Source organism: Lemur catta, chromosome 2 (genome assembly GCF_020740605.2).
Source record: "Lemur catta isolate mLemCat1 chromosome 2, mLemCat1.pri, whole genome shotgun sequence".
NCBI classification, from domain to species: Eukaryota; Metazoa; Chordata; class Mammalia; order Primates; family Lemuridae; genus Lemur; species Lemur catta.
Window position 1 is genome coordinate 112,707,235 of NC_059129.1, and position 26,816 is coordinate 112,734,050.

At 33.3% G+C, this 26,816-nt stretch overlaps 1 protein-coding gene across 1 annotated transcript in view; it reads right to left on the reverse strand.

Moving 5' to 3' along the window:
* TRDN (triadin) overlaps window positions 1-26,816 on the reverse strand; it is a 333,314-nt gene that overhangs the window by 101,403 nt on the left and 205,095 nt on the right. The window contains exons 14-21 of the mRNA XM_045544289.1: window positions 25,785-25,814; window positions 20,314-20,343; window positions 19,588-19,608; window positions 16,356-16,388; window positions 16,207-16,233; window positions 14,168-14,194; window positions 9,604-9,651; window positions 2,745-2,792 (exon numbers count right to left, since the gene is read on the reverse strand). Of these exons, the coding sequence (XP_045400245.1) occupies window positions 2,745-2,792; window positions 9,604-9,651; window positions 14,168-14,194; window positions 16,207-16,233; window positions 16,356-16,388; window positions 19,588-19,608; window positions 20,314-20,343; window positions 25,785-25,814 (264 nt within the window). The remainder of the gene's footprint in view (window positions 1-2,744; window positions 2,793-9,603; window positions 9,652-14,167; window positions 14,195-16,206; window positions 16,234-16,355; window positions 16,389-19,587; window positions 19,609-20,313; window positions 20,344-25,784; window positions 25,815-26,816) is intronic.

A 26,816-nucleotide genomic window follows, 5' to 3' on the forward strand; every position in this document is an offset into this window, starting at 1 on the left:
ATAAAATAACTGAAAGACATGATTCATCATAAATTAGAGTGATTTTTTTGAGTATTGTAGTTAGATTAACTAAATTTCTTCCTACATGTTATAAGATCTAGTTTACTAAATTACATTAACATAAAATTTATTCAACTTTTACAATTTGAATTTCCCATAATGTAAAGTTTAGCTTAACTAGTGTTTCCTAAGTATAATTGTAATGTAACGTTCAGAGGTTCAAGATACACAATTATTCTTAGATCACAAAGTGTATTTAAAATCTATTAAAAATAATATAGTTTTTTCCTAATGAAGTCTACATGTTCAAACTTAAATAAATAAAAATAAAATAAATCTGTAATGAGTATTTAATTGTACTTCAATGCACTATGAACTAGTTTTATTTATACTGCTAAAAATAACTAAAAACCACATAAGAAAGAAAAGTACACAATACTCTTAAAGCATCATAAATAAATATTAGAATATCTGAGAAAATGTGTAGAATATAATTATTTATGATTTATTCACACATATCCTGCTTTTTTCATATGTATTTTTCATATCAATTATTAGTCATTGATACACTATCACAAAAATATCCAAGATATCTAAATTCACTATTTCCTATGATTGTTATAGTTGAAAAGTATGAGGCCATTGCCATGCGATAATTAAAATTGAAATGATTTGTCAATATAAAAAGAACCATTGAAAATATCTCATTCTTTTACACAAGCCAAGAGCCTAAACTTTGAGAAGATAAAAGGCAATTTTAGTAAAAAATAAATTATAAAATCATCAGGAGTAAGTTCACATCTCTAAGAGCCATTTCCAGTCTCTTGTCTACTTGAGGAACCATTATAGAAATAATGAAACTAACATCAAATGCAGGTAAAAAGAAAGAAACAATCTGTGTTCAAATCAGGTACCTGTTAGATACTATTATTAGTGTGGATGTTTTATATTCTAGCCAATCTTCTCTCAATATACTGTGGCTATAAAAGCAATCTACAAACGTCATGAGTAATCAACACCTTTATACTAGAAGGGGAAGAAAACTATGAAGCTTAATGAAATTAAAGTGATTTGATAATTTAAATCCCCTGTATTGAAATTGACTTGATAAGGAAAAATGCCTAAGTAAATGTTAAATGGTTATCCAGAAATGTTTAATTTTTTTATATCATATGTTTTCTTGCTTTACCTACAAAACATCTTGTCAGATAGGCAGCTCAGGTACAATTATCTTTATTTTTTTAATTTAATTTTATTTTTTTTGAGACAGAGTCTCACTTTGTTGCCCGGGCTAGAGTGAGTGCCATGGCATCAGCCTAGCTCACAGCAACCTCAAACTCCTGGGCTCAAGCGATCCTTCTGCCTCAGCCTCCCAGGCAGCGGGGACTACAGGCATGCACCACCATGCCTGGCTAATTTTTTCTATATATATTTTTAGTTGTCCAGATAATTTATTTCTATTTTTAGTAGAGACGGGGTCTCGCTCAGGCTGGTCTCGAACTCCTGATCTCCAGCAATCCACCCGCCTCGGCCTCCCAGAGGGCTAGGATTACAGGCGTGAGCCACCGCGCCCGGCCTATCTTTATTTTTTAAATGAAGAAATTTAATCTCAGAAACTTGCATAATTGAACAAGTTGAAATTGGTTTCCAGTGTTCCTATTTTATATTTCAAAGACTAAAAGGTCCCCTTTTCTTCAAAAATAAGTTAACAGAAATGTTCTATTGAATTCTAAAATTTCTGTTATTTCCCAGGAGCCACAGTGAATTGAAAACTATTTCAATGTGATTATAAAGGAGTTTTATTTTGAAAATCCCAGGGAAAGAAATCCTTAACCAATCTTTTCACTTAACTGATTTCTTAACATTAGTTTACTTATCTGCCATGTAAGGGTTTGAAAGACTTTCTTGATATATTTATATCAAAAATTATAAATTTCTAATACTAGGATTTTAGGAATTTAATTACATCTCAAATTTGAAGGGGAAACAAAGTTGACTTTGTTCTTGACACAATTATTACTAGTTGTTTATATTTATTATAATAAATATAATACTATTATCTAAAAGCAGAGGAGTAGAGGAAAAAAATTAAAATTATTAGCTCACTTTGAGCTCTCAGAGAAGGTACAACATCACTTTAAATGTTTTAAGTCTAATGTACCGTAGCATTTTTCTCAAGCGTATTCTGAAGTGATCTGTATAGTATATAATGCCACAAATAAAATGCATAACTATTTCATACCATTATTATTTATAACATTGAAATTTCAGACCTCTTGGGAGATTCAAAAGCTGAAGTCGTAACATAAACTCAAATAACTTACTTTTGCTGTTGCTTTTCTTCTCTAAGTTTTACGTATTATTTTCAGGCATAAAATAATTTTTGTATAACTAGGATTGGGTTATCTTTTTTTCTTCAAACTATGGTCAGTGAGGTGGTGTTGAAATCACAAATTAAACCGAAATTCTTTCTCAACAACTTCTAGCATTTCTCCTGATTCAATTAAGCAATTTGGGGAGTTTTCTTGTTCTGAAATTATTCTCAAGATTTAGTTACACAAAAGAAAGACAAACCCAGATTGCTGTCTCACATTTCCCCTAGCACAGAGAAGCATCCAAGGACAGGGATATAGAGCAATAGATTTAAAGGTTATTGTCTTCCGCCTGTCTGAATCCAGTGCTTTCCTCCGCATGTTGTTGTCTTTCTAAAGAAGAGAATGTCAACCTCCTTCATTTTTTTTTACCTTGCTCCACTGTCTTGGTTGTTTTCTCTTCCTTCTTTCCAGGTGCAGCTGCAAAGCAAAGATAAGGTTTAAATAAGAGTTCTAGACAGAAATACTGCATCTGCTCAAAAAATTGTTTCGGAACTCTTTGATACCAAGTATTTCTTCTAAACAAGCTACTGTAAAGCTTTTTAAACATTCTCATCTCTCTATAATGCAACTAAAACCTGTTTTATATCTAATTGTAAAGAATTAGAGAAAAAAGTAACAATCCCTGGCTGCCTTCTATATTTTCTATATTCTTATCTACTTTATTCCTTATACTCTGCTTTGATAAACAAGCTCTGCAAAGAATTCCACTTGACAGGACTATGATTAATCTACTTACATTCCAGGTTATTGCTGGAGTCACTTAGTGTCTTGCAAATGTCAACTAAATGCTCCTTTAAATTCAAGCTTAACCATGGTTTAATCAACTGAAAGAACAGAGTAGTCAGTCATGCTTGAGATTCATTTAAATATTAAACGAAGCCAACCCAAATCATTAGTAACCAAAAGAGAATCCTTTAAGTCCCCTATCCTTTGAACTACGCTTTCTCCAAGATTATTGCTCTCAGTTGAGTATTCACTTATTTATACATCAAACAGTAGAAATTATTCACACAAAATCAGCACATCCCACTGAAATAATTGATTAAAGTAACAATCTTCAGAGGACACTAGCAACGATCAGATGAAGCATCGACGGGATACTAACTATTGCCATTGCACCCAAGTACCCCCTACACAGAGCTGCAAGGGAAAAATACAACTTTAAAATGAAGAAATGTGGCTGTCACCAACTTAACCCTTGATGTAACTTAGAACCAACCCTTCATTATGAGACATCCAGACATCCTGACGTTCCCGATAAGATGTGGTGTGTAGAGTATCACCTCTGACGTATTCTTACCAAAGTACCCAACTAGAATCCAGTTAGGCCAAATATTTAGCTTTCTGTTTAATCAAACATAGAATATAGAGAACATGTTAAATAATATTCTGAAGAAACTGTCAGACCAATCAAAAATGTCTACAAGGTAACTGGCCCTGGTATTTCAAAATATCAATATAATCAACAAGAAAGAGAGAGAGAGAAAGTGCGGAGGGAAAAAAGGAGAGAGGAAGGGAAGGAGAGAGGAGGAAAGAGGAAAGGGAAAAGAAGGTAGGAAGAAAGGGAGGAAGGGAGGGAGGAGAGAAGAAGGAAAGAAAGAAGGAAGAAATTAAAAAACAGATGAATTTCGCTTTTGATTGTATCTGGTTGAAAAAAAAAGATACCCTAAATATCTGAATATATACCCATTAGAAAAAAATCTATATTTCTAAGAAAGTAGCCTATTATGTTACCCAAGTCATGACCTCCAAAATAGAGTAAACTATATAACACTGAAATGAGAAAGGTGTTAAACTAAAAAGCAAAAATACTAATATATTTATAAGCCTCACAAATTGCACCTGTAGAGAAATATTATATAACAGAAGACATTATAGGGTAAGTGCCCATGAATGCTGTGCTCCTTATTTTGCTGTTTTTCTTAGGGTAAGGGTTAGTGAGAGGTTAAGACAGTGGGAAGGGAAAGACAACTTGGTTTTCAATGTTGACATAGCGGCAGGAGTCCTAAGATACTCTTGGCATGAGGAATTCCCATAACTGAGTTATGACTAGAAAAGAACTATGCAGCTTAGCTTTGAATTACCAAGTTCCCGTGAAGAGCAAACATAGTTCTGGTTATTCTAGAGGATTATGTGTCCTAGAAGAAGAGGCAATGTTTTAGAGTGTATAGTCCAGTTTTACCACTGAATTGCTGCAGAAATGAGTACACATTATTTAACCTTGAGCCATACTCTTTAAGTGAGAAGTGCAGATAACACTACTAGGGTTGTTTTGAGACCTAAATAACAAAAAAAAAATTTAAACAAATCAGTCCAGTGGCAGGCACATAACTCAGTAAATTGAAGCTGTTATTTTATTTACGTCTGCTTAAAACACAATCTTCCTACTTTTACAGGTTAAGTCCTATCCATTCTTCCAATCTTATTTCAGGCCTGTAATATCCTAATACTGGTAATACTTCTACCAGCAAGGTAGAAGATGGATGGTGGTTTTACCCTTGGTGATGACAAGCAAGTTGGGAGGAGGGAATGAGGAGTTTAGGTTAAGACAGGTTGAATTTGAAGGTGAATTTGAAGGCGTTTATTGAGGAGTTGAGCATACAAGCCTGAAATTCATGAAAAATTTCTGATATGGGATGATAACATTGAAAAACTTCAGGATATAAGGCAGAGCTTCAACCTCGAGAGTAGAGGTATCTCACTAGGAGAGGGTAGAAAATGAGAAGTTTGGAGGATTAATAATGGAATATGGGGAACACCAACAATTAAGGGGCAACAGAGAAAAAAATATACAAAGGAGCCAGAAATACAGGTCAGAAATGGGGAGAACCGGGAGACTATATTGCCATGGTAACCCAACAATACAGAAGTTTAGAGAAGAGACAAAAGTGGTAAATGCACCTGAGAAATCTAGCAATGTGAGGACTGGGATCATTCCATTGGCTTAGCAATGTGAACGTCGTCACATTAGCCAGAGCACCAGCCGCCTGGTGGGGAACGAAGCTTTATCTCTGTGGAACAAGAGAAGCAGTGGTGGCACTCTAGCATTCAGAAGTCTGGCTGACACGTGAAGGAGAGAAAATGGTGGTGGGGGAAGGGGGAAGGTGGGAATCAAGAAAAAGAAATTTTGGAGCTGGGAAAATATATTTCCAAGATAGGGACAAAGCCAGTAATGAGAAAGAGGATGTTGCCACAAAATGGAATGGATGATAGATTAAGAAGAGCACAACTGGAGAAACTGGCGTTGAGGAGAAGGAGAAACACTTTACCTCTGAGATTAAAAGAGAGATAGATAGAGATTAAATCAAAACACCAGCTGCTATTCTGTTTCTCCTTTTATTCCCAGCCAGCTTTCTTCAACATCATTGTCCATATCCTTCACTTCCTCTTACCTTACTCAATTTGTGGCCTTCTAGCTTCTACATGTGCCATTTCCCTGAAAATTCTCTTTTTAAAAATCATTAATAATTACGTGGCTGACAAATCCAATGACTTTGTGACCACAACCTTGCTACTGACAGGATTCATTTTCCTAGAGTCACTGTAGTTATTTTTTTCCCCCCTGCTTTTCTCTTTGATTCATCTTGCACTTTTTCCCTCAAATGTAAATGCTCCCTCATTTCTTCATGATAAGCTCATTCACTCACCATTTTCATCATTACCACCACGTGGGGGCCACCCATGTATACCTCTCCAGCCTTGCCACCATCCGGAGCTCTAGTTTAATTTTAGAGCCACCTGTGTGATGGTACCTGCATGGGCCACTAGCACATTAACATAAATATACTAAAATTAATCTTTTCTCCCCTCTCCAAACTATTTTTCATTTTCTTCTTAATTTTTATTAAGACTATCAATGATATCCTATTAGCAGCCAGTCTGGAAAACATTGTCATTAAATCATTTCTCTTATTTTCTCCCAAAGCTGACCAGTTGTGAAAATCCATTGAATCTATTTTTATAATAGTGTTCACATAATATCCTTCCTTTCCAGTCTCACAAGTAGTACCCTAGTGCAGGTCCTAATACTTGTCACTTACATTATGGAGAAAGCTTTCTCATCTGCCTATTTCAAATTTTTCCTTTTTGAATTAATCTTCCTAAAGTAAATGTATTAATGTTAGTCATATACTTATAATTATTCATCGCCTCCCTATTGCCCATGGGATAGAATACAATCTTAAAATAAAGACCATTTACAGCATTATTAACTCAAGTTATATTACTTTATACCATGTTCTTGAGACTCTTGCTGTTCTTCATACACATCCTGCAAACTCTCATCACTTTGTCTTGCTCTGTTTCATATGCCAAAGATATCTTTCCAGCTCATTGTTACATAGAAAAACCCTATCTGTTATGTAAAGCTTAACTCTAAAGTCACCTTTATGGTAAAACTTTGATTTCCCCCAGGTAAGAATAATTTTTAAATGTCTATGGCACTTTATATTTATCTCTCTACTCTGATGCTGTTCAATGTTGAACTATAGTTATATGGAAAACTTTCAGTTGATAGTAAAAACTGCAGCCAAATTATTGACTCAATAAAGATTTGTATTTTTTCAGCACTTTAAATTGCTCAAGAACAATATTAAAATTTAAGTTTTTCTTTGATTTTCCACATAGTATATGATTCATAAATACATGCTGAATAGAAAGTGAAATGATTAGAAAGCTGCAAAGTGTAAAACAAATATAAATTAGTAAGATAAAATCATATTGATGAGAAAATACTATGTATCTCCAAAGAAAAAAAGACTTAAAAGCTGGCTTGAGATAAAAGAATTTATACTAGGTATAAATTGGCACATTATAATTAACTTAAAATATTAAATTATTCTTTAACTTCAAAAATTTTGAAGCAATCACAAAAATTAATGATCCACTTAACATTTCACACATTTCCTAGTTCAAGCCTCAATTTAGAAGAGCAATTTTACAACATCTTTAAAACAAAAATAACTTCCAAATTACTTTCTTATTTTACCTACTTGTGAAAGATGAGAAGATGAGCATGCTGTAAAGTATGCTAAGTATTTTGGAGTTCAGGGACTGGATACTACATACATGAGGAAAACAATATATGTCTTCATGTGTGGCTGATTGTCAGTGAGGAGGTAGGGGATGAACAATCTCCTCAACAAATGAGAAAAGTCTCCTTTAATTTTCTTTGTGATTTGTCACATTGGTAAAGCCCAACCCGACATGAGTTTCAAAACATTTATGGTACCTTTGGAAGAAACACTTGTTTCTGTACATGTTATAGTTGTAGATAAACCCAATATGCAGAATTATATTTAAATTGAGAATTGGGGTATGAGATATACAATCAACTAGAGGCAAAGTAGTTGGAGGCAATAATTTATGTTTATAAGCAGATTATTTCTTTCCTTTTACTTTCCTCTAAGCCTGGCAAGCAGATCTATTTAACTACAACCAAAATGTTTCACTGTACTCTAAACTCAAGGATCATTCTTGGTTGAAGTCTCTGGCAAGTTCACTAATTGATGGTTCAATTTCAAGTCTGTCTCTCTGCTCACTCCAATTTGACCTGACTGGACCCCAAACTATGTGTGCTTGTATTTCCACCCTGAATACCAAGGGTCCAGGTGATTCAGAGACTGTGGATGGGCAGCCAGCTACCAGCAGTTCAATCTCTGCTTCTTAACTGTCTCCAAACTGTCTTCCACAGTCATGGATTCCCTAAGGCTCAGCATCCAAAATCTAATTTCAGAAGAAATCCATCTACTGCTGTTTGAACACCTTGGTGGTCTTAGCCTTGACTAATTTATGAAATAACTTGGTCATACTTTTGATCTTTCTTTCAACAAAAATCAGTGCCCTGGCCTTGAATCCACTTACTGGGCCCATACACTCTGTATCCATGTCTAGATTAATGGATTTTCTGATTCTGTATTAAGACCCTAGCCTTTTCATGTTAGTATGCATTATCCATTCTGAAGCAACCAGGTTTTACCCACATTTCACTTAATACCAATGAGCAATGTGAATTCCAGAGTGACCACAAAAGAAGAAGACAACTTAATACGAACTTCTGGTAAATTCATGACTCTGCCACTTACAGTACGAATATCAATGAAACATGTATTGTGATCACTTACCTCAAAAATGACATCAGAATATTAGATTATATGGAAAAAATGACTAAGAAACAGCTTACATTCCTATTTATTGTAAATTCAGAATAAGAGAGCTGATTTTGAAAGAGGACGTCCATTAATTTCGATACCTTAATTGCTTCTATTATCTTACATTGCAGTTCATATTTTCTTTAAGAATCTTTAATTTTTGTTGTCTTCCCTTAGGCATATATATGTACATATAATTTATATATTAACTTATATATTACCTAAAATATTAATTCATATTATAATTTATTTACTAAAAAATATAAATTTATATATTAATTTATATTCATGTATTCATGTATATTTATATGTATAAATTCTTTGGGATTGAGCATGTGGATATGTGTCATATATATTTTATATCTCCTTATAATCCTGTTATATATTCTCTTTATAGGGCATATGCAATAAAATAGTTTTTTTAGGAGGAGATTTTATATCATTTTAATAGAGTATTGTTTAAGAGTATGTGTGTAGGTTTGTGTGTGTGCATGTGTGTGCATGTGAGTGTATGTTAAGGATAAACTTGTTAAATTATTTCTTGATATATTTCTAAAGACAATGGATATATTATTGATTTCATTCCAAATTTTCCAACATTTGTTAAAGCAAAATGTCCCCAAGTCAGTGTCTCATAGAATACGTTTCCTACTTTGATACTATTTTTGCACAAAGTAAACATTACTCCTTTGAGTTCTATTAGTCAAAGTTTTATTTGTTCAAGCCCTCATCTCCTAGGGCAGTATATTGAATTTGAATATTCTCTTGATAACTAGGATCCTACTGAGTTTAAACAGCTATATTTGTACAATTTTTTCAAAAACTAACTTACAATTTCACTATAATTACTAGTTTTAATTTATGGTCCTAAAGGAATAAATCTATTTGTGCTAGAACACTATCAACAAACCCTTGTTAGATACTACAAATCTTTTGCAAAGTCGAGTTGTTTCTGTATCAATAAAATAGTAAAATCAATAAATACATATCTTCTATAAGCATAAAACAATATATTAACTTAGAAATCTTAGCAGAAATAAGTTATAGTCATGACATTTTTATCTTTAAGCTACATATACCTTTTTTAGTTGAGACAGCACCAACTTCTTCTTTGGCTCGTTCAGTTTCTGCAAATTCAGATATTAAAGGAATGAGAAATGGATATTAGTGATGCCAGATCGATATCTTATGCTATTTTAAATCAGACTAGAATAAAACCAACCAAGAGAAAAAATACACACAGCACCTGAAAGCAAAGCAAGCTGCAGAGAAAGCCAAACTACAAAGTGCTTGTATTTTTTAAAAAAACTACTGAACTTTCTTAAATAACAATACAGAAACTCTCTTCTAAGGTACAACTCCACAATATTACAGTTGTATGCTTGTATAACCACTGACCATCAGAGAAGGTAGATTATTCCATAAGATACAATAGGATACTAATTTGTTGGTTTACAGTGAATTCTTAAGTGATACATGGATTTTATGGAAGAGCACCTAAAATGCCTTCTTTGTGTATTTAGTCTTTAATTATGACAGAGGCTGTTAAAGGTGGCTTAGCCTTTCATACTTATTAAGGGGAAACAGTATTTGACCTCAATCAGCTTTACATTGTAAAAGGTTAGCCATAGTATTATAGAAAATTCCATTTAAACAGTGCTTTGAGAGAGAAAGGGAGAGTAAAAGAGAATAAAAATAGCCAAAAATGGCTTCTTGGGTTTCTCTGAATACCTAGTGTGGAAGATGAAAGCTACCCTGAAGACACAATCTGAAGTGCTGTCCCTAGTACAAAATGTTGGACCACAAATCAAGGCTGGTTAAAGCTGAAGTTTTCTCTCGCTCACAGGAAAAGAAAAAAAAAATTAATAAATAATGAGCTGGTGAATTTTTACAAAGTTTTATTTACTCATTTTATAAATTTTTATTAGTTGAGGTTGTTCCTGTTGAACATACATAGTTTTTATTTATTCTTGCTGGTATTTGTATATGTTTCCCTTCACCCATATATACTAAGCAATTGAGGCTCTGGGAAAAACCAAACAAGCAGAGTCTTCAAACACCTTGTCCTCCTGTGCCACACGATGCTGGGCTATGAGACAGATCAGACATCAGAAGGAGGCCCTCACATCACATTCTGGTTTCAATTCCACAATGTTAGATATCACAAGACTTACAATTTAAGTCCAGGCAAGGAACCATGTAAATATCCTCTTCTTTGAGCTGTCTCAAGGCCTTGAGCTCCAGAACCGAACAGGCCCCTAGGCGTTTTATACCTTCTAGATAAAGGCTTCAGAAGAATGATTCTCAAACTTTAGCATGCATCAGAATTACCCTGGAGGGCTGTAAAACACAGATGCTGGGCCCAGAAAGTCTGGGACATGACCAGAGGTTCTGCATTTCTAATCAGTTCCCAGGTGATGCTTATGATGCTGATCTAGATCACACTTTGGAAACTGATTACCAGACTTCCCCTATGAGTTAATTGAGACCAGTTCCACTGTGATCCCCATCCCTGCTTACTTTGGTTACTACCATGAGTCCCAGCCTTCAAGTAGAAAACAGAGTCCATATGGCTCTGTATTTCTCTAAAAACTGGCCTATTTCCAAAGCCCTTCCTTCATGTTCTCTGTCCATCGGCAGCACTCACTCCTGTATCCTCAGCCTTTTCTCAGATTGTTTATTTTACTTTCTTCCTTTAACCAAACACTAGCTCCCTAAGGACACTACATCCCCTACAAGCAGTTTTCTAAAATGGAGAATGTTTGTTTTTCTACCCCCACATACCAAGGTTTCTGGAAGTGATGTATATATCCTCTTTGCTTCTCATTACTTTTTATAAATTATCTCCTTGCTTCCTCCAAATCTCAGTTCTTTTGAAGTACATGCTATCAGGGTGCACCAGGCTCTACTCCTCTTTATTGTTGTCATCAACCAACCTTGTGGCCATGTCCTGTCATTCACTGAATATTTTCGTACATAGTTATCACCCTCTCCACTGCTACTACTGTGGGATTTCATTAAGAACCACTCTTAACCTTGACTGCATATTGCACGTTAGAATAAGCTGGGGAGTTTGTATAAGCCTATGATATTCAGATGTCTGAGGTGGGCTACAGAGTACTGGATAAGGGTAGATTTACAAGCTTTCTAGGATACTCTAATATTTAACCAGGGTTGGGGGTCACTGATACTCACAATCCATACAACCACGTGATCTCTCATTTCCTTCACCTCCTCACTTCAGGAAACTAGAAACCCCATTTCTCTGATCATTACTACATATATATGTCCTTGGACTTTTCCTTTATTGTCAGAACTTTGATTTCAAAAATCCTATTCTCCAGTACCATTTATTCCCTTTACTTACTCAAAAACTCCCTCTAAATAATATCTGACCCCATTAACACTTTAATTCCTTTGATCTGACCGCTTTCTCATTGCTCAAGATCTTCCATGTGTCCTCGCTTTACTTCTCACCAATCTTATATATAAATGAGTCACAGTTAAATCACTCACTTATTTACTGTTTTCATAGTTACATCCTGTATTAGTTTCCTAGGGTTGCCTTTAAACTGTGGGGTAGAGAAAAACAATAGAAATTCATTCTTTTACAGTTCTGGAGGCTAGTAGTCCAAAATCAAGGTGTTGGCAGGACCCTCAGAATCTCCCTTTGAAGGTTCTTGGAAAGAATCCTTTCTTATCTCCTCCTAGAGTCTGGTCATTGCCAGCAATCCTTGAGGAAACAGTTCCACACCATGCACTCAATCCGCCTTCTATTTATTTCTTTTAATCCATTGGTAATGACAAAGCTCCTTTTACTTTTTCCTTGGACTTGCTCTAACTCTGTCAATCTCACTTATCCTTTTAAATTCAATACTATGGAATTATATCACATAATACCTAATTTATATTAATTCAGCTATGTATCTTACTCTCTAATTTGCTCTCATACCTTAAGATAATAGAAAATCATACCCCATATGTGTAGGTAATGTACACAAAACTATGTGTACCACACTATATGGAGGATTTAAAGGCTTTTCAAGAGTATTTATAATGATATGTGATTTTCACCTCAGGCATTAACTTTACAAATAGTCCAATGTATCTAGCAGCTGTGTCCAATATTCTTCTGTCCTATGGTATCAATGCCAAACAACAGTTCTTAGTTGGGGAAACAGATGGTCACATAGTTATCAGAGAAATTAAATGATTTGTGGATTAACTCTGATTAATTTTTTTGTTAAAGGATAATGTTCATGATAAGCACAAATCTCTCAACTATATAGGTAGTTGAATATTAACTCTTTTGAAACTTTTATAATAGGTTTAAGGTAATTGGCAACCTAATTTGCTAATATCCTGCTAAAGATGCTGATATCTTCAAAACCTGATTGGATAGTGTATTTCATAGATACAGCTTACAGATTTTTTTTATTGGAAATGAACATTTTTATCTATATGGCACACTTTTCTAGGAAGAAAATGTTCATCTTCAGCATAATCTTCAATCTAAAGTTCTTTACTAGTGCTCCAAAGTTATCAGTTTTGTTTTATATACTTTCTAGAATATGTATTTCTACAAAGTATTAGCACAATGAGGTCTCCATAACATAGAGTTCCAATCAGCTTTACATTCAACTAAAATTTTTCATGAAAACATAAATGGAACTTCAGATTTGTGTCAAGCCTCTTTTCTAAAGTCCTCAAGGTCTATACGTATGCACTTCCAACTGAAATTTTTTTAGACATGCCCACCAAGCTACTCAATACATTTTTTAATTACTCTCTGGTACATTCTCCAGTGATAGACTCTGTCTCAGTAACTCTGCACTAAATAAAATACACATTTATGTATTAGTACCATTATCAATAGTTATGCACCTCTAACCTTCCCCCAAAATATATAAGCACATTTTCTTCATGTATAAAACTTTGACTATGAATCCTATATGCAAAGCATAGAAAAGTTAAACATATTTTTTCCTAAAATAAAATGCTTTTCATTATTCTTAAAATAATTTTCATTAATGACATTCTGTCAGATACTTCATCAAACTGAGAAATATCAACAAAGAAATCAGCATTTCTCCCTAAGTATAATGTCAAAGCTACCATTGATGTAAATGCCATAGTATGTTATGGTTATCAGTCAATATTTCAGGATCTAAGGGTATAAACCTTAAAAGAAAATTATGACATAAGAGCAGTGGTTAATAAAGTTTTGGCAGAATACATTTCAGTAAAAACATGATATTTATGGTAGACATATTATGTTGCCAGCTGATTTGATCACGGGATTAAACATTAGGATAATTAAGTCTGATGTGTTTAAGAAACTGAAGAGATTTCTTATCATTCTGCAAAATGGAAAGCAAAAATACAGACAATTCAAAAAGGGGTTATGGTCTGGACAAATTAGCATTTACAAATGAAAAGCTCTATAAATAAATTTTAAAAAGAATGAATTCACAGAAAAGACAGGGATGAGTAATTTTGCATATTATTTCAACACAAGAAAAAAATCACACCAAGTAACTGGTAAGCCAGCCTCAAAAATTAGCATTAGCATTGTCTATAGCAGAAAACTCAAAAGAGTAGCTGCTAAAATATGCTCATCTTTAAAGGTTTTATTCAACATACTTGCTTTTACTTGTTTTTCACTTGGAGCTGTTAATGACAAGAAAAAATACAATCTACATTAATTACAAGTCTACTTATCTTTCTAAACTATTTTTAAGGTTATTTTAGCTTTTTAAAAGAGTTCATAAACTCTTGGTTTATCTTGGTTAATCTTGGAAAATAAAGAAAAAATAGATCAGAGAAAGAGAAAATACAATATTGTGTCATTTTCTTTGATATCCTCTAAATATGTTCCATGAACCACAGATTCTTTTTGTTTGGTATCAATAAAAAATGAGCACAAAATCCTCATTCATGACTCATTCACTATGTTTTCCATTTTAAAATATCTAAGGATCTGATTTTATTTATATGTAGTAAGTGTACTTTCTTCAAAGTCTATGAAATGGTATGAAAAGAATGAATTTACTTGATAAATTATCCAAAGGTTTCAATTTTAAAAATAAACTTAATTACTGCACTGTAATCACACCCTAAAATGAACAGATAATGATTTCAAGTAATTTAAATTACTATATTTTGTCAGGTTTACTAGTAGACAGTAATATTTAGCTATTAAAACTCTTAAAACTGGTTACACCAATAGTCATTCTGTAAGTCTCTCCATGTTTCTATGATATATGCTCTATTTTAGCTTCCTGCATACGTACATAAGTGAGAATATGTGTTTCTCACATTTGTGGGAATGAACCTGTGAACAAATAGGCTGTCGTCTGCAAAGTAGACAGATATCCCTTCCCAAAGGCTAAACAGCATGACTGTTAATGTGAAATGGTGGAATGTGCCATTATTCCATCTTCTAAATTATTTGAAAGTCATTCAATTTTCAAATTTTACAAAACTTGATTATTCCATTTAATGTTTCTCTTTTCACCTAATCAATCATTATCCAGTGCCTACTGTGTGCTGGCAGTGTTATAGGCACTCTGGGAATAAAGAAGTAAAAAATAGTCTCTACCTTCTAATTTCTGACTATTTAAAGCAGAAAATGGGAAAGGTAATATGATTATAATAATATATTAAGTGCTATTATAAAGGTAAGAAAACTAGTTGGAGAGACATAAACAGACTTGGGTTGTCTCAGGAACTTGAAAAAAGAAAATGAAATATGGCTTCAGACTTGTGGTTTACTATGGTTTATGACAGGGTGGGACCACAGTTTATCTATATTTGCATGGTTATTGACATAACATTGAGAATGACTAATGGACTTATGTAAGACTGCCTGTACACACACACATAACACACAAAGAAATCTCAGTGAAGCTCTTTAAGTAGGAGTTACCCACGCAAAATCAACAGGTGAGGTTTTTAAATTAAGTCAATAGAAATTTCAGAAATTTTCATTTAAAATGATTAATTGGGCAGATTAAATACTAGGAAACTTTAAAAAAGCTATTTGGTATTCATACCAACTGCATTTGTACTTTTTGTTTGGTTGCTTGACTCTCAATTTAATTTTTTTCTCATTAGAATATATAAATGTATTCAGGGCAAAATCTACCTCTACTCTTAACTGCAACTCCCTAGAGCAAAAAAGAAATGTTATTAAGTAACGTTATAGATAGGGAAAGAATATTCACTGGAATTGAATATTCCGTATTTTAAAAGCAAAGCAATAAAAATGCATTTTAAAGAAATGCTTTTTTCTTGTTTTGTTTTGTTTTGTTTATACACTACACTGTGAAACAGTGCTTTCCAAACCCTACACGGATGAGTCCACTGGGAATCTCGTGAACAGGCAGATTCTGATTCAATAGGTGTGGGGTGCTGCTGGAAATCCCACATTTCTAGCAACCTGTTAGCTGATACCAATGCTATTAGTTCACAGAACATACATTGAGGAGCAAGAGTGTAACACATTTGGCTGTCTTTTTCTCAAATTGCATTAATGTTAAGGCTATGTCATGAGCTTGAAAAAAGACTGAGGTGGAAAGATTATCTGCCCTTCACTGTCATTGCCTTACTACCTGTCTGAAGCTGCAGCATTTATAAACATTGGACATCAGGTAGAAAAAGTCTTAACCAGTCTTACTTACCTGAATGTTCCTTCTTTGGTGACTTTGCTGTATCAAACAAGAAAAGAAAAAAAAAATCAGCATTCCGTGCCATGCAATTACAATTCAGTTTTCAATTACAAATTAGATAATATAAAATTAAGTGGATAGAAGAATTTAAAAAGAGTTACCTGGTTCTACGTGTTTTTCTTTCTTTTCCTGTTCTGAAATATATTATTATTGTGATAATTATTATCATTCCAGTTTTATGAGTCTCAAGTTGTTTTCACATAAAGAGACATGCATGTGCTGATCCCAGATTGCAACAACTAGTAACAACTGCCATGAGAAGTATAAAATTGTATATTTAGAATAATTCTTTCCTTCCATTTCCCTCAGGAGTGAGTTATCTCATAGAGCAGCATCAAAACATTCAAAATATTAGAGCAATTCAAATTTTTCATGGATCAGAAAAGTAAAATTCAGTCCATAAAGGATGGAAAAAAATTTAATTTGCTATCATATTATATCAACAGGGAATTAAAATTTGGGATAAAATAGTAAGCACAAAGGATAATTATTGCAGCTGTTTTAAAAATAATTCTCAACAAGGTAAAGATGAACAAGTTTCATATGTACTACCTCTTCTAAAGACCTTCTCATGTTGAAGAGATATTTATTTAGTTAAGACAAAGGCTTTACTGAAGCAGATTTAAGACACTAAAATAGACTAAGAAGTTTCAGAGGGAAACAAAACACACTTGCCTTGTTTTTAGGATGAATGCTCCTTATGGAGTCCTCTTTATATAGAGTTTCTTCTTAAAAACCCACTTTTGTCAATATTATATGAGACAAAGCATTATTCTGTTCTTAAGATTAAGCTGACATTTACATTATAATAAGCACTGATTTTATATGAAGTACAAGCACTAATTTCATATGAAGAGCTATCATCTACATTTCTATTCTTATTTATTTTGCCTTGACAAGCTTGTCAAATTAATTTAAAAGATTTTCAAGAAATGCTTTAACATAGACACATTATTATCTGATATTTTAAGGAAAAGGAACGGAGAGATTTCTTAAAGTTTTATTTAATGAAGAGGTTTTGAAGACTAGAAGATATTTATAGTAAAAAAGGTCTACAAGCTCACTTTTAGAAACGGAATGTAATAGAATCTTCCATGGGCATCATCTCAATCTTTCACAAATTGTACAATTTTGTTATCAGGTGGTATTAATAGTTAATGCAAGTATAATGAGCAACTTATCCATTTCTAAGATAGTGTGAAGGCAACAAATCAAATAAAACAAATGGTTCAACCAAGTATTGATGGTCAAAAGAAGATTAGGTGACTTGGCTAAAATTAAAAGTAGTAAGAACATTACTAAATGTTGTCTGACAAATGAAGAGCAATTAAATGCATTGTTTAATCTAGTGCTGAACTGAAGCTCCAATTATAAAACATTTCTAAGAAATTTGTAAAGGAATGACAGTAAAAAAATGTACTGGAAGCAGATTTGGGTACGCATCAAAATCGAACACCAGCTGTATGTAAGACTCAAAGTTAAACTAGAAGACTCCCAATCTTATGAGAAAGTCGTCATATAAACAGAAAAATACCTATGCCAATTTGGAACAATATGCAAGAAAAGGCTCTCATCTTATATATAATGAAAGGTTAATTATATAGAATAGTTCTGGATGTAATTATTGAATTATCTTAATAAATATAATTTAATTTACCCTTTAATTCTACAGGGACTGCCAAATCATGCCCATGATTGACTTTTTGAGGTGTTTTTTTTAACTTCTAATTTGGAAGCAGTTATATATAGATCACAGGAATTTGCAAAATGTACAGGAAGGTCCCATGTACTCCTTTTCCTGTTTCTCTAAAATGCAATACTTTTGAAGTGCAGAAAGAACAGCTTTTTAAAGTGTGATGACTGGAAAAGTAGAAGCAAAATAAAATATAGTACTGGAGTGTGTAATTGGATGAAGTGATCTTGATGACAAAAAAAACAATCCAACAAATTGAAAGATATAATAATAACAACAATAAGGGCAAGTCTAGATGATAAACCAGAGCAAACCACTTTAATTTGAAAAGAACTAATAATTGTTTTGAAGAAAACTATTTCTTCTCCCTATCACTGCCCAAGTCACAATCCACAGACAAGGGAAACAGTTGAGTTGTGAATTAATGCTTGGCAAGGCATGTTTATTTATTAAATACATCAATGCCCTGATGATTGCCATGAATTGCAGTGTGTCAGCAGGAGCTTTTAAATCATATAGACTGCAATAAAGTGAGGGTCTTAGGTGTTATTTATACATATATAAAAATTTAATACCATTTTTCAAATCTTCAGTTGTCCTCAATTTTCCTGCTGGTGCAGTTGTTTATAAAGAGATTTCTGTCTCCCTGTGCCAGTACTTACCAGCAACTGGGCATTCAAATAAATCTAAGACTGTATGAACACATACTTCTTCTTTATAGATGGATTGCTCCCCCTGGCTGAGTTGTAGTATAATTTCACGAGTCTCTTCACAGGGCATTTTAGAGCATTTTTATGACAGAATGTCTCAGGGTCCTAACTTTGTGCAGGGCCAAAACATACATAAATGTTTTTAAAATATTGGTGTACATTTTAGAACATGTTCTTGATAGCTGGAGCTTAAAACCTCTATATTCCTGGAAATGTGTTGATTTTTAATGGCTAATCAAATAAGGTTAGGTTGGTTTTTTGTTTTCATTTGTTAAATATTTCATATTTTCTTTAGAGGAGAACCTATATTTGCAAAAGACACAATCTCAAGACATTGAGTTTTACTGAATTATTAACAAACAGGTTTAATAGTGTGTTAAAGCAACAGTGGATAAGACTTAAGATATGGACCCCAAGCAACATTATTAAACATAGCCCATAGTGGCTATGGGGGCAAAATCATGTTATGGGCAAAATGTCATATATCCTGTGAATATGCCAAAATATTTATGGATTACAAGAAGAAAAATAATAGGAAAGAGGCTATAAAAGTAGCCTGGCAAGGAACTTCGGTCTTTACTGAGGACTGAGAACTAACCAGATTAAGAAGACTAAATTTACAAAAATGTGAGAGTTTGGGTTAATGGAATGCAGTTGTATTTTTCATTATGAGCCTGTGAATAGTGTTATTAGATGATTGCACGAGCTTGAAAACGAGCTCTAAGAATGATTGCTGGTTTTTCAGTCTACTCTGATCCTGTAGGTTGTGTATTCTTTAATTTTGACAAAAACAACAAGCAGAGTTCACATGCATAAAACAGGCAAGACAGATTCAAAACTGCAGATCTAAATATTACTACATCAACAGGCCAATAATAGCAGTAAAAAGAAAAAAATGTACCCAAATACACTTTTCATGCATTTCCTTACTTTTTCCCTTGGGTTGTTCTGCTGTATAAACAGAAAGTCATTCCTCTTAAAACCACTAAAGATAAAATTTACTACCCACCATATTGATTAGACAATAATTTTTCTAACCTCCCTCCCCGTTTTTTCCCCTTAAATTTCACAGTGAATGGTGCTCTGAAGTATTGTCAGTTATCATAGGTGCTTCCATAATTTGATTGAAAAACATTATTTGACAATGAATTAACCTTAGATTATACTGGTTAACCATTTTAAATTATTTACACCTGGTAGTCTTCTTTAACACATGTGAATGCATAAACTCATTGTACACATAAACACATGGGAACAAGTCCAGGGACACAGATAAACTTGCCAAATGAGTTATGATTCCATTCAAGACTTAAAGGAACAATTTAGTTCCTCATTGATGTTGGTGTATCCAAAACTAATTGAATATATGCTTTCTAGTAAAGTAAATGTTTGATACTAAACATGGTTCAATTTCTTGCCAAGTAAATATTTCTTTAAAAATAATTACAGTGAAAGGTAAATATATGCAATATTTATTTTTTATTACTGCCAAGTATTTTTCATCAGAAAAGATTTGACTCTCTCACTCTCTCTATTAATCACAATATTTTCTCCACTGTACCATGTATAATATTTTCTCTATGTTAATCCTTAAGAAATAATGTTATTTCTAGGGTTCATCAAATATAAGACAGAAAAAGGAAATATTTCCAGTACCTTCTGCAGGTTTTTTTGTTTTCTTGGAATCTGAAAACACAAAAATAAAGTATTGATGAAACAAATATTATAAATCAACAAATGATTAGCTCACAACAAATTTCCATAAGCACTGAAATATTTTTCAACAAAATGGATTGATTGCATAATATATTTCCACAATATGAGGCTTAAGGAGAAACCATTCTGCTTTTGTGAGAATGAGTATTAGAGTGAGGCAGGAGGTGAGAAACTCTTTGAAGTATAAAATATTAAAAAAATATGGAAGAAAATATCCACTTATAATTTGTATAGAGATTTCACTATGCCTATAGAAGTTAATGACCTTTTAATAAAAAGTCAAAGTCAGTAAATTTGTGGTCCATTTCCATAAAGATGCATTGGAGTTCATAAAATTAGCCTGAAGTTTTTTCATTTGTTCAGTCTAAGGCAGTCCAGGTGAACAGCATTGTACTCTCTTTGAATAATCAGTACAACTCCAATGAGGATATTCAGGTACTTCTGTTGTAATGGAAAAGAAACAGGTTGGCGTTGGCTCATGGGTTACTGATGAATACATTATTATATTTGTAACTGCTAGGTAGTAATGTGTATCTAGTGGCCAACAAACATCTATTTTATTTTTAGCGGATGAGTGTTCAGCCTACATCTGACAAATTTATTATTTTCCATTATTCAGGCCATGAAACTCTGTGTTCCTATCACTTGAAAATAAAAACAAGCGATTTTTGATCTCATTTATTTTAGGATGGAAGCAACTTACCTCAAAATTTTGCTTGGAATGTTTTACTTCTTGTCTTTTTTGTCCTTTCTTTTACCTCTTTTGTAACTTAATTTTGAAATTCTCTACCATTGAAATTAGAACCATAATAATGAACTGTGAATTAATACTTGCAAAAAGTGATAAATGATTTTCCGGATTAAAATTCTCTGGCTTAGAACTGTAGATATTCACTAACAATTTGCATACTAATAGATTTGTGTGCTTTATAGTGATGTCGAGGCATCATGACTTTACTTTCTTGATGAAGTAATAGACCTTAAACGTTTGAAGATAAAAATGTACTCACTGTCTATTCACAAAAGGCAATTAAGGATCAACAAAGTCGTTTTATAAAAAAATGATAACCTATGCCAGTAACTGTGGTGAAAGTAACATCCCACTTCCATAGAAGTGTAAGCTATAAATACATTTTAGGAAAGCAACTTAGAAAAAATCTAGAAAGTCATAAAAATGAGCATGCTTTTTGGATGTATTCTATTTCTAGGAAAACAAAGAGGAAAATGCAATATTATCACAAAAATATAGTAAGAAGATGCTTTTTCATGATATTGTTTTATACTTCTAAAGAATGGAAATATTAAACAGCACCCTTTCAGCAATAGGGGAACTGTTTATGAATTTGTGGCATATCCACACAATAGAAAAATACACAATCATTAAAATAATGTTTTTTAAATTTTGTCAAATCTGGAAAATATTAGCTAAATAGCATAAATTGAATAAAGCAAAATAAAAATATATCATAAAATGACTTTTTGTGTGCATGTGAGTATATATGTGAAGAAAGATGAGAGAAAAATATGCCAACAGACTAACAGCTATGTACAGATTAAGAAATTAGGCAAGGTTTTCTTCCTCCTTGTTCTAATTTCTATTTTTCTATAATAGGGATATGTTTAATGTATAAGAGGAAAAAAACAAATCTTGATTTGAAAAATAATAAGTTCCTGAAACAAAACATTTTTGAAATTCTCTAATTTGAATAAACATTTATTTATTCAGTAAACATTTATTAAACACTATTGTGTCCAGCATGGTACAGTAAAAATAATTTTAGACTAGATTTTTCTTAATTAATCCCCATCCTGAAAACCAATCTAAAAAAATCTACTTCTTGCAATTTAGTTTCTCATCAGGAACTGTAACTGAGTAGGCTAAATTTACTATGTAAAACATACATGCTTTGCAAGCATTTTCTCATTCATTTTCTTCTTGAGTAATTACGCTGATTGGATAAGCAAGCAATTCTAATACATAGAAAAATATTATATAAAAGTTTCATATAAGAGCATGACAAATAGCATCTTTGTCATATGCCTAAATATATATTAAAAATATACAGTGGTCACTTCTATTTAAAACATAGATACTTATAACACAACAGCTGAAAACATGAAGTGGGTAGGTCAATGCCCATTGTGAGATATCAAGTAGTTTGACTCCGGTATGTTGAAGAAGGATTTCTGTCTGCTCAAATAGTCATGTGATCTTCACTGAACAATCTTTTGAGCCCAGAATATAGCCAATAAATATGGAAAGCACAAGAAGATTATGAAGAGCACATGGTCACTCAGGAATAAATTGAACATAAGGCTTGGAAAAAGTGGTGGAACAAATGGAGGATGAAATACGGCAGGTTAATACAAGATCATTTCCAATTCTCAGACCAGATGCTGGGATGGTGTAGGTATTGAAAGCTCAATACTATATATGTATCTATGAAATGTCTGTTATTTTTAATCTGCCTTTCTTCTCACTAAGAATCCATAATATATTTTATTAGATATCAGTTGTAATGAAATGAAAGAATAAAACATAATATGAAGTCCAGCATCAGGTAAATGATAACACTTATTGAGATAAAATAAAACATTTCATGAAGTAGAAATGTAAAAAATAATGAGCCATGATCTTACCAAGTAGGTCTTTAAAAAGTTCTATATATTTGCTGTAAGAACTCAGAACTATAGTGAAATTTACTTAAAACATCACCATAAAGTTATGTCTTTTCTTAGGAGTCAACATTGCAACCGAATTATGCAAGCAAAGTGTTTGAGCAACCAAAAAATATACTGATTCATATTGAAAGATCACATGTTTGACCCTTAGGAACTATTAGTACTAGATGGTAATACTCATGCTGTTAAACTTCATCATGCCCTTTCAGCAGTCTTTGTGGAACAGCTTAAAAATATTATGAAGGTTTACTTGGTGAATATACTTCCCTCAAGACCATCTGCCCAATAATCTGAACAGCAGTCTTTTATTAAGAACATCATAGGCTGGGCGGGTGGCTCACACCTGTAATCCTAGCCCTCTGGGAGGCCGAGGCGGGTGGATCGCTCGAGGTCAGGAGTTCGAGACCAGCCTGAGCAAGACCAAACCCCCCACCCCCGTCTCTACTAAAAATAGAAAGAAATTATCTGGCCAACTAAAAATATACATAGAAAAAATTAGCCGGGCATGGTGGCACATGCCTGTAGTCCCAGCTACTCGGGAGGCTGAGGCAGTAGGATCGCTTAAGCCCAGGACTTTGAGATTGCTGTGAGTTAGGCTGACGCCATGGCACTCACTCTAGCCCGGGCAACAAAGTGAGACTCTGTCTCAAAAAAAAAAAAGAACATCGAGGCCCCCAGCACCTGTGATCTAAAAGCAGTAATGTGTTCTCAATCTGTTCAATCTTTCACTTACTCATCTTTAGTGATATATCCAGGTATAGTCCTTTATGTTCACAAGTGATGTCAGAGGAAAGTAAAATATCAATTTATATTGAAGGAAAAAAATAACTCGCTGGTACTCTACTACTGCTGGTAATGGAGTACCCCATCTTTTTTTGTGGAACTTGCCTGATTGATATCTTTATTCAATTATAATACCAGACATTTTGCTCTGTTTTTCAGCATGATTCCTCTTCAGATCTCAATTCTGAAGCCCTAGAACCAAGAACTAATTCTCACAAGTACTCAACTCTACTTGCTCTAGTTATAGTAACCAATAAATCCATCTGGCTAATTTCTCAGTGGAATTCTATTCTTCAGAATATAACCTGAAAGTCCCACAATTCCAGTCCCTGAGAATTCACCAATCAAGCTGAGTTTAGATGAATGAGATCTACCCAGAGCTGTTAGTACAAACCCAAGTAGCAGCTAGTGATCGTATATGATGAAACGGTCAGTAGTTGATTATGATTTCCCAAACCTAAAAAACTCAGTGGAATATACCTAATAATAATAATAATAATAAATCATTCCCTTGCCTGCTATATTAGAAAATGGGTACTTATTCATATTTCTTGTGGCTATTATATTCATCTTAAGAGCCCTAGATATTACTGATTCATTCACAGAGTATATATTTGTTGAGCAACATACAAACTAAGGAAATATCTTAGTCCCTATAGGGAATAAAAGTGAATTGGACCTGGTCCCTTTAGTCAAAAGGCTTATGCCAATTAGAGTAAAAGAAAAATAAAATAAAAGAAACATGAAGTACAAGGTGGCAAGAAATAAGTGATAGTAGAGGATGCAGATGGGAGATTATACATGAGAGAAAGTATTTTTAATTGGTAGGATCAGACAGATTTCTCAGAGAAAGGAGAATTTATCCTGAGCTATAAAAAAATTGAATATTCATAGAAAGAAAAGAAACAGGTAAGCTCTGTTAGGATAACAGCAAAAACAAAGGAAAGATGGCACATTTTACATGTAAAATAGAGAGTATCTTTGTACAGATGAAGTATGTGATACATAAAGGAAGAAAGTGGGCAGGAGTATAGGGTAACAACTCCACCAGGGAACGCTGATGACCTTGCACGTCTATGCAAATCAGGCCATGCAGGCTAAGGTTTGAACCACAGCTAATTTGAGCCTTGGCAGGATGCCTTGTGATCCTCCCAGAACATAGAAGAAGGGGAGCCCAGTGAGGAGCTCAATGAGAGGTCACAAATGGCAATATGAAGTTGCCAATGGAGAACTGGAGGCTGTGAATGAAGATTTTTCAGTCAAATTGAAAATATTGGAAGACTAAATGTCAGGGACATAGGAAAAATTGGTATTAAAGCTTATACCAGAAGTTCAGTGTTGGTGTCTGTAAGGTGACTGTTGTATATTTTGCAGCCTGTCATGGACACTGGCTCGCTTGAATCCACGTGGGCAGAGTTCTGCTCAAACTATTCCAATATTGCATATTGATTATGGACAATTTAAAAAAAAGAAAGAAAAATGAAATGAGGTATATAAGCCAGGAAAAATAGAACAAAAAATTCCTACAGGCATAACAATGGGGGACAAACAGATATAAAGCTTAAAGCTGTGAAATTGTAATTTGACTTTTTCATACACTCAAAAGGCTTTTAATACCTTTGTTTGAATGCCAATGAGAATGGGGTTTGTATTTTACATATTTTTGAAATTTAATAAAACTGCCAATAGAGTAGGAGGCCTAGGATTTTGAGAGGCTATGTTTTATCCCTTGTATCTTGGGAAAGACTTGACTAAAATTACTTTTAAAAAGTAGCTCACCCTTTTGTGTGAGGTGAGGTAGAAAAAATACATTCATGTAAAATGTATGCACATAATAGAACCAGTTATCCAAAGGGAATATAGGCAGGTTAGCAGTCAAAACCCAATGGGGAATATTGGTAAATTGTTCTCACAAAAGGCACAGTGGGATTTTGCATAAAACATACCTTCCTTCTTTTCATCCTTTTTAGTTGCTGCTGAAATAATGAAAAGAAAATAGCATTAAGAAATATTAAATGAACATTCTTCAGAATACTCCTAAGAATACGAGACTGTATTCCATGCATTCATAAATTCAGTAGTCAACTATGCACTAACTAATCAATCCAAACCTGTAATTGATATAAACTGAAATTATTATTTCATATGAAGATTATTTTAACAGAAATAAAGATATATTTATGGCAAAAGAATAAAAATAAATTGTTACATAAAAAGTCAAATTTATAAGCATGTGTTTAGTATAAGTTCATTTTACGTTTTAAATTGCTACATCTGAGAAAACCACAATTACTTCTAAGAGGTCATAAAACACAGATTATGACTGGATCGATAAAAAAAATGAAGGTGATATTCCAGAAATTATCTGTGCCTAGCTACTGAGGAATTTTATAGCAATGTGTAGTCTACATTTGCATTTATAATAACAGTGTATAAATGTCTTATTTTAGGAAGGGGAAATAGATACCTTAGCCTCCTTTTGGTAAATTTGTGCCATCTTCTACATAGAGGGAAAGGCACAGAACACTGTAATCACCTCTGAATTCTTACTTTCTCTACGGTAGCATTCATCTCATTCTGAATCATGAATCTAAATCTAGATCCAAGGTGTAATTTATGGGTTTTACCAGAAACATTTGTGCGCAGTAACCTTGGGATTGTTCCAAGCAAGACGACCCTTTGTTCTATGTAGTATTCATTTAAGAGCCAAACCCATTCGGAGAAGTCTTAGGCCACATTAGTTAAATCTGAGATGATGCATTTCCCAGGACAGTAATCCCATTTGAGTGGGATAGAATATTGGGGACTACTTAGAGAAAACATCTAGGACTACTGTGGACATTTATTCTGTGCTACAAGTGCCAAAAGCACTTTCAGATACATCCTTTCATTTGGTCTTCACAATACAATAGCCTTGTAATAAAGGCAGCCCAAAGCAAGAAACTAAGCCTCAGAGACATTAAAATGATTTGCACACA